The sequence below is a fragment of the Dipteris shenzhenensis genome, chromosome 18 (genome assembly GCF_047967505.1).
Source record: "Dipteris shenzhenensis isolate YYH24624 ecotype China chromosome 18, Dip_SZ_1.0, whole genome shotgun sequence".
Taxonomy (NCBI): Eukaryota; Viridiplantae; Streptophyta; class Polypodiopsida; order Gleicheniales; family Dipteridaceae; genus Dipteris; species Dipteris shenzhenensis.
Window position 1 is genome coordinate 40,607,077 of NC_141613.1, and position 9,113 is coordinate 40,616,189.

Here is a 9,113-nt window from a genome sequence, read left to right on the forward strand (position 1 = left end):
TATACAAATTAATTGCACTCTGTGCATCTCAGGTTTGGTGAAGGAATGGATGCATTTTACGAATGAAAGGATGACGGAAGAGAAGTGAAATCCGACAAGCGTACGCTATAATATGGGGGGCACCTAATCTAGAACCGATGATGGAGAGAGAGGAGTGACCTTGGTAAAAGAGAGGCAAACGAAGGCTTAAAATCAAGAGGAGTAATGATGAGTGAAGAAAATTCGTGAAGGGGGGGGGGGGCTGAGTGGGGAGGAAGCATGAACAAATAGTTAGAAAATAATGGGTGGAAAACAATAAGAAAGGGATGAAAATAATAAATGTGGAGAAGTTGTTATAAATATAGGTGGAGAGGGGGGGGGTGATAATTGTATGGGATGCTGTATGGTTATAATACACTCCTGCAACTTACACAGAGACAGACAACACACACACACACAGCGTTCCTGTTATTGCTTCCTTGCATACCAACATTTGCTGCAGAAAGCTTCTTCCCAACCTTAGCTCCTCCTCCTGCTCCTCATCTCCGTCGCTATGCACCTCACAGATCACCTCCCCCCCTCCTCTTCCTCCTGGAACCATCGCCTCGGCCTCGCCTTCGACCTCTCTATGGCCACCCCGTCCTCCTCCACCACCCCCACCCAGCTCCAATTCATCCCCCTCCACCCTTCCCATACCGACTCCCCCCCCTCCAACCCCCCCTCCCGCTGTATCGACGTCAACCTTCAGCCCCCCTCCAGCCCCGAGCTCAGCGAGGAATTGGCCGACTTCCCCAGCTTTCAGCGGCCCGATTCCTTCGGTGGCGCTGGGTTGAAACGTGAGAGGGAGAAGGCATCTGAAGTGGATCAGGATAGGACCTGCGAAGTCAGCTCGCGGGCTAGCGATGATGAGGAAGGCGGAGGCACACGAAAGAAGTTGAGACTGTCTAAAGAGCAGTCCGCGTTGCTGGAGGAGAGTTTCAAAGAGCATAGCACTCTTAATCCGGTAAGGAATATCCTCCTTCCTTTCCCGTAGTTGGCGGAGCTGGTTTTTGTTCATTTCTTTTTACCGATTATTGCGTTCCACGGCTGATCTTTGTTTCGTTTTGGTTGCTTCTTGCAGAAGCAGAAGAATGCTCTTGCTAAACAGTTAAATCTACGGCCTCGGCAAGTGGAAGTCTGGTTTCAGAACAGAAGAGCAAGGTGGGTACTATCTGTTGTTACAGCCTCCTTCTAAATCTTGGAATTTCATGATGCCTGATCTGCTTCCACGACAACGTTTCTCATCTTTCTGTCGGTGGTGCGCAGGACGAAGCTGAAACAGACCGAAGTCGATTGCGAACTTCTCAAGCGTTGCTGCGAATCACTCACTGAGGAGAACCGTCGACTGCAGAAAGAACTCCAAGAGTTGAGGGCTATCAAGGTAGCTACCCCCTGCGTGATAGCTCACGATTTCTACATGCCGTTACCTGCAGCAACACTTACCATGTGCCCCTCGTGCGAGCGACTCGCCACGTTGGACAATCGATCTCTCGGTTTCTCCAAACCCCAGCTACCTCGGTTCCAACAGCCTTCAGCGGCCTGCTAGATCTCGAGTAGATCTCCTACGTACTTCCAACACTGTTTCATTCTCTCAGATGTAAACCAACAGTAGATCAGGTGGAACTGTATGTATGAAAACCCTCTCCTCCTTGGAAGAGGCTGATGGGATCTCGATGTAGCGACACTTCTTGTGTAAAGATTATTAGTCTCTTTTCGACCCTAATAGTTTGTGCAAGCGATATCTGTGTTAAAAGAACTCCAGGAGATCTCTTCTTTCGTGGGTTTGTATGATGGGTTTATACAGATTACGTTCGCTTCGGAGACTCCTTTATCTGTGTCCAGTTTAATAAGGCAGTACGCAAGCCTCCCTTTTGGTGTTTCTAAGAGGAACGCTTATGCACTCGGACATGAGAAGTGTCTACACTCTTTAAACAAACAGATCGATGTTATAAAAAGTGAGAGGAGAGGTGATCGATATCAAGTGGTTGAATAATTGGCCGAGAAGCACTCGACGGGACAGCGTCGTGTGCGTGGTGGTAACGTGAGAGCCTTCAGTCCTACAATATCATCATGATGTATTTATGTATTACAATTCCCTTATCTTAAAACTGTTGTATGAAAGAATGTCATCTACGGAGGGTAGAGCATTTGCTCATAAGCCGAAGATACTTTGATTGAGAAAAAAACGATCGTCACATCCCAATTATTGTGCATATTTATTGAGGCTTTTCTCTTTCTTTTCGTCTCCGTTAATTATAGTCCTACAATCATGCATCAAACTCAAAACATCATAATTTATAAAAGATGTTGAGAAAGTCAAAGATACCTTCACCGTGTAATGGGACCATCCACTTTCTTACCTTTGGTCTTTAGTTCTTTAGGACTTATGTTCACTTCATGTTCCATTACATGTTTAGCATGAACCGCCCAAATCCTTTCCTAAAAGGAAAAAGGAAAAAGAAAGATCAAACCTCCCAAATCCTTTTCCTAAAAGGGAAAAAGAAAAAGAGAAGATCAAACCACCTAAATCCTTTTCTAAAAGAAAAAAGAAAAAGAAAAGATAGAGTGATACTTGGTCCTAAACCCATTTTATCACAGCAGAATACTTTATTTAAATTACATTAAGTCAAAAATAGCCTTGATACTATTAATTAACCCGAAGTTTTAGCATAAATTAAGAACCATTGAGCAAAATCAACATACAATCATAGGCCAAAAAATAAGAGAGGATTGGCATCATTCATCGAAGGTGGACCCAAAATATGTATATGTAAATCCTATAAGAAGGGTTAACATGGATAAGGGCGAAAGTTTGTAAAAACATTTATAGAAGGGGACGTTTACACATTTAATAAGGAGAAGCATGCAGTAACATTCATACCTACATATAGAGACCATGCTTTGTGGTTTCTAAGAGAGAAAGCTAAGATCCATATATAAGCAAGGTTTTGATTATTATCTAGGGGGCTTTTAGTAGTGAAGCCTTGGGCATAAAGTATTTTGCAACTTTGAAACCAATGAGAGAAGCATCTCAATCCCACGAGTAAAAAGTGCTCCAATGCTATAACCTCCGTTTGCATCAAGGCAAGATCACGAAAGAAAAGGAAAAGGTCTTCATGGTGGAATACCATAACAATTTGCAAATCTGCAACATCATTCCATGACATAATGGTGGTTGAAAAAGAAATCCACATGATCACCCTAAACTCCCATGAATACCAAAAGCAACGTATCCCCATGATCTTGATACTCTACATAGACTTAAAAGTTTGGACAACCCTTTTCATTTTTGTCAAATATATACCTTTCGCACATTTGACGTCATTGAGAGAATAAGAGCAATCCCATTTGGCTTTTCAATACTAGAGGTGGTGTGATCCTTTGAGCCTTATTTACTTTTAATATTACCAACAGGAAGACAACAACTATCTTATCATAGTAGCATTGTAGCATTCTACTAGCAACATGCCTCATATCAACTTGTTTGCACATTGTGATGGTGTAAAAGAAAATTATGATAAGGGAGTCAAATAGCAAGGAGGTGCTAGTAGAAGGCTCACAAAAATGGATGGTTCCCTGACTACAACGCTGCCTCTAAACAACCTTCTCTTAGCCTAAGAACTTCATCCCAAACCATAAAGACCCTAGTAGCATCATGCCGAATGTGTTGCCTTACTCCTAGCATCATGGGGCATGCAAGCCCCATTATTGTGTGAACATAACCTCCAGTAAAAATGATTGATTATTGTGTAGGTCCCCACAACTCATTCCCCCTCAAGAGAATCCATCAAACTGGTACATCCCCAAATCTCCTTCTACACACTCCAAGATCTCTCCAAGATACTCTAAACTAGTGCCTCTTTAAGTCATGCCTCCTAGGATATGTAAGCCTAACATGTGCATTCAACAAGAGGGTTTCTTTTAATACCCACTTTTCACTCAAATTTTGAATACATAAGAGTTTTATTTATTCACATCAAGAAACAAAACCAAATTGCTTGATGTAAACATATTTGAGTGACAATGTAAGTACAAGCTCTTTAATTATCCTTTGAATGCATGTGTTATGGATGATTTCTTAATCTATCCTTGTGATTCTTGGTAGCTTGCAACGAGAAGCATGCAAAAAAGAACTTGCTTATAGACTAAGGGATACCCTTGTAGGATGGCATGCACCGTACCGAGTAGAACCTCCTTTTTGAGACCATCCTTGAATTCCCAAAATGAGGCAGCCATTGTTGTAGGTAGTGAACCTATCCCGATTCCTTAGAAGAGATTGATGTCACCTTAGCATGAGAAGAGGCAAAATAGATATTGGATAAAGAAGATATTATGCTTAAAGGGGAAAAGGTGTGCTAGGGTGTGTGTGTGGGGGGGGGCGGGGGGGCGCGAATTGTGACATTAAGAATGGCTCTTTAAATACTATTTTTCACTCAATTTTTACTTATATCAAGGATTTATCAAGACAAAATTCAACTTTTTCGGTGTTAAAATATGTGAAGCCCATATGTACTTGTAGAGAGGTTTCTAATTAGCCCTTTCATGGATGTTTTCATAGAATGTATACTTACATATCGATATAAAATATTGGCAAAGGTTCACCAAGCTAACCTTTAAATTTCACAAAATTTACAAAATATAGTATGTAAATCTTGAGAGAAAACATGTAAATCTTGACAAATATTTAAATTTTTAGCATAAACATTTCAAATCATAGCGAATATTTTCAAACCAAGATTTATAATGTCTAAACTTGTGACAGTAGTTGCACTAAATGTTTGACACATTGGTGGATGCATTCCCTCGTCCTTGAAATCTTCCTCGATTGGAATGATTTCCTCTTTGCTGATTCTGATGTTGCTGAGGATGATGTTGATGCTGATGTTGATGCTGACTTTGATTTTGTTGCTGATGATGACCACTTTTCTGATATGATCTACCTCTGCCTCTGCCTCTGCTTCTGCTTCTATCTGAAGCTGTGAATGCCTGATCATTAGAATGACCTTTACATGCTTGAATGGCCTGAGTCCTGAGCTCTTCACCAAGTAGGACTGACTGAAGTTCTTCCAATGTCAGAATTTGCCATTGGATGGCAATACTCTAGACTAGATTCTCATATCCCTCTCCTAGTCCATTCAGAATGACTTGAACCATTTCTGCGGGGTTCATAGTCTCTCCTGCTACTGCAAGTTGATTGTTGTAGTCTTTTATGCGGAGTACATAAGCATGACCAGTTTCACTGTTGTTGTGGAAACTCTGGTTTATTTCGTTTCTCAGGGTGAAAATCTTGGATGTGTTCTTGGACTCGTAGAGAGCTGCGAACATATCCCATGCTTCTTTCAATGTCTTGACTGTGTTGAGCTATCCTAGCATGACATCTTGCACATTCTGCTTGATCAGATGATAGGTGTACTTGTCTTTCTTATCCCATTCTGCTTGAGCTCGGGCAATGGCAAGATCTGCTACTGGTGCAGAAACTATTTGTGTAGATGTAGATCCCATTGCTGGTGTTGTGACAACAGATGGAGTAGAGCTACTGGTAGCTGGATCAGCCAATGGTCTAGGTGTAGACCCATCTACATACTCCCATTTGTCCTGAAGTACAAGAATGGTCTCCATTCGGTATTTCCATGTACCGTAATTGGAGTTGTCTAACTTAGCAGATGCCTCCAGATTGAGGTTGCTAGTCGACATGGTGCAAGAAATGTACTCAAAAGTGTCGTAAAATCTCTGTATGAATGAACTGCAAATACATAGACTATGCCAAGTGAAATCTCTATACCGTCGGTGAAGATAGAACTGCAATATATAAAATCTGATCTGTATTACAAGGCTTGTGGCAATGATACTGGGAATAGCCAAGAGGCTTTACAAGGCTGAAAATGATGTGCACGATGCTGTGAGATAGCCAAATAGGCTTTACAATGGTGGCATGTGTGTGTGAAATCAAATGCTATCTGCCCACTGAAACAATTTGCAATGCCTTTAAACTGTGAAGTCTGCTCACTGAACTGTTAAACGTAAGGTTTCAGGTAATGTAATGATGTGAAATCATATGTGAGCATATGGACTGACTCCGAGTAGGTACTAGTCAGGAATTTCAAGCATGGCTTAGATTGGCAACTTGGGGAAATGAAAGAGATTGCCGCAAGAAGCAATACGACCAAGGCAGTCAATCCAGTAGCAATCGAGGGAATTCTCGAGGCAGAGGAAATCATCGTGGTGGACATTCTAGTCACAGTCATTTTGCAAATGAACATGGAAATATGTTTCTTGCAAGTGAGGAAATGCATCAAACTGATACAGTGTACTCAGAGTACTCAGACACTGATTTCAATCCCAAAGAGGATTTCAGCTATCAAGTCGACCAAGTGGAACAGGATCCTTGGTACATCGACAACGGTGCATCATCTCATATGACAAATCATTAGGAATGGTTCACAGAAATGAAGCCATTAGAAGGACAGAAAAATGTCATCTACACAGCAGACAATACACCGAATCCAATTCAAGGGACATGTGTTATCCCTATGAACAATTTCACTGGTACAAAAGGATTAGTGAAAGATGTGCTCTATGTTCCGAAGCTCAGCAAGAACCTCTTGTCAATAGGTTGCACAATGTCGAAGATGTTGTCAATCAGAAGGACCAACCTGGCTCTAGTGGTTGAACATAGAAGAGTAGAAGCAATGCATGATCATCCCAATCCGAGAAGTTTGTGGGCTTCAACAAAATGTAAGAAAAGGAGAGACAACCTAAGTGCAAAAGTCATTGTTGCAAGAGTGACGATGTTTTGGCATGCAAATACTAGAGTTTCTCCAAATACAAAGGACATCTATAAAAAGCAAATGGGACACAAGGTGTTTGACGAGCACATCATACACATGCTTGATACAACACAGGTCACTGGTGTCTAAACCAACCCCGTGGTGGTTTGTGATTGAGCTTTGGGATAGTTTACTTGTTTCATTTCTTAAACCAAGCTTGGACTTAATGTGATTGTCCTAAACTAGCCTGGTGGTTGGAACATCATGCAACCATGGTGGCTAGTTTAGCTCAAACACTAGTTATGTGATTGTCTTGAACCGGCGTGGCTGAACAAAAATTAACAGCAGCAATATATTTCACAACAGAATGGCAATATATAGTTATTATCCTAAACGAGCCTGGTGGTTGGGACATCATGCAACCGTGGCTGGTTCACCTCAAACACCAGTTATGTGATTGTCTTGAACCACTGTGGTTGAGCAAAAAACAACAATATATTTTGCAACAGAACATCAATATATTGTTATTTTATTGAACCAGCCTGGTGGTTGGAACATCATGCAACCATGGCTGGCTCAACTTAATCACCAATTATGTGATTGTCATGAGCCACCGTGGTTGAACAGACATTAGTTGTTGACCAACTCAGTTGTTTTGTTTTCCCGTAGGTTGATTAGTTTGATTAGACCACATTTTTGCATGTACTGTGTTTTGTAGTGTTTTGTATTGTTTTCCTTTTCCTCATAGTAGTGCAAAAAGGGGGCACACTCTACTCTTGTTCCATTTAAAAGAGGGCTCACTGTAGTGTTGTTCCCGTATGTTGGGTTAGCAGATGGAGTTATATCTCAAGTTTATGGATTAGAATCCTGACATTTTAATTGGGTAGAGGAGCTTTGAGCATTGTAAGCCCTCGTACGTCAGGAAACTCAAAGACATGAATGTTTGTTGTTGCAAAACTAATGACCTCACTAACTATCTGGAAGAGGGGGATAACTTTGCAATTGTTGCTACCTTTCGGGAGAACAAGGAAGATGACCCATACTTTGTGTTGCAGTGCACAAAACCTAAGTACAAGGTTGAGGAAGGATTTAAGGATGATTGGGGAACAACCTATGAGAAGTGGGATGTAGTAGTTGGAGCTTTTTGATACAAAAAATCATCCAAGAGAGGCCACAATTACGAATTGTTACATAAGAGTCCTCAAAATTTTGTGTACTCTCATCTAGTAAGAGCTATTATGTTCCAGATGCAACGTGTGCCACAATGAAAGAAGAGCAAGAGTGACTTCAAATTGGATTTAGACATGTATGAGCACATCTTGGGGTATCTTGGAGTAGTGGACGAGGAGGACTAAGATAGTACTAAGAAAATGTAGTCTCATTGCAAGGAAACAATATTCCACTTATCCTGAAAAATATAAAATGTATTTGAGACTACGCTTCTTTTACTAAATCCCAAACTAACCACTGCATTTGTTTTTGTAATTGGTTTTGTAAATCCCAAACGGTCAATCCCACACTTGTTTTTAGTATATCCCAAACAACTACCTCGCTTGTTTTATTAAATCCCATATTAAGTAATCCACAAATCCTAAAGGAATGAATTGTATGCCATTCATCTTGTAATAATAGAAGCAAACCATCATGCTGGTGGCAGTTAATCTCCTAGTGTGCAACCAACCACCATGCTGGCAGCCACTTATCCTATACTACTGCCATGCTATCCTAAAATTGTTGCAAAGTGCTATACTAAAATAGTCCCCTTTAGGCTGGTTATCTTTAACTGTCAGAGTTTAGCAACCGGGCTACTTAAGACATTAGAGTAGTCCTATTTCATCACTTCATCCACCTTATATATTTAGCAGTCATGTATTAAATCGAGATTCGAGTGTACTTTGGTCAACTGAAATAAGATCGGTTTAACAGTTTACTCAAGCAGACCTGAGATCATTTGTATATGCTCACAAAATATTATGTTCACATATTATTGACACTAAAAACCAACTGTCTTTCCAAAGACATTTAAGTATTAACATGGAAGCAGGTCGACACAAAATCAGGTATTACAAGCACTATAGACCATGGATGATGGCAATCCGAGAAATCCACAAGTCCAAGAACCGCTTGCAAGATGTTTACTAAAACAAAAATACAACGACATTTTGCAGTTGAGGAAATTCAAAACTCCCGACTATCTGATCAACCTCTTTGTAGTAGCAAATATCCAATAGCTCTTTAGGCCAGTCTGATGTATGATCACATACCTCATTACACACTCGGACCACCAACTGCTTGCTTAACTCTGTCAACTTGTACGCCCATAGTAAC

At 40.9% G+C, this 9,113-nt stretch overlaps 1 protein-coding gene across 1 annotated transcript; it reads left to right on the plus strand.

Moving 5' to 3' along the window:
- Window positions 1-377: 377 nt before the first annotated feature.
- Window positions 378-2,034, plus strand: LOC147891229 (homeobox-leucine zipper protein HOX15-like). Its single transcript, XM_087389318.1, has 3 exons — window positions 378-982; window positions 1,100-1,179; window positions 1,285-2,034. The coding sequence occupies exons 1-3, from the start codon at window positions 533-535 to the stop codon at window positions 1,562-1,564; spliced, it is 810 nt and encodes a 269-aa protein (XP_087245444.1). The 5' UTR covers window positions 378-532; the 3' UTR covers window positions 1,565-2,034.
- The last annotated feature ends 7,079 nt before the right edge of the window (window positions 2,035-9,113 follow it).

Bases quoted from the DNA above. Each gene is read 5' to 3' on its own strand.
- LOC147891229 (XM_087389318.1), top strand. From the start codon at position 533: ATGCACCTCACAGATCACCTCCCCCCCTCCTCTTCCTCCTGGAACCAT. The intron at 983-1,099 runs GTAAGGAATATC...TGCTTCTTGCAG, and splicing joins AGCATAGCACTCTTAATCCG to AAGCAGAAGAATGCTCTTGC. The intron at 1,180-1,284 runs GTGGGTACTATC...GGTGGTGCGCAG, and splicing joins TTTCAGAACAGAAGAGCAAG to GACGAAGCTGAAACAGACCG.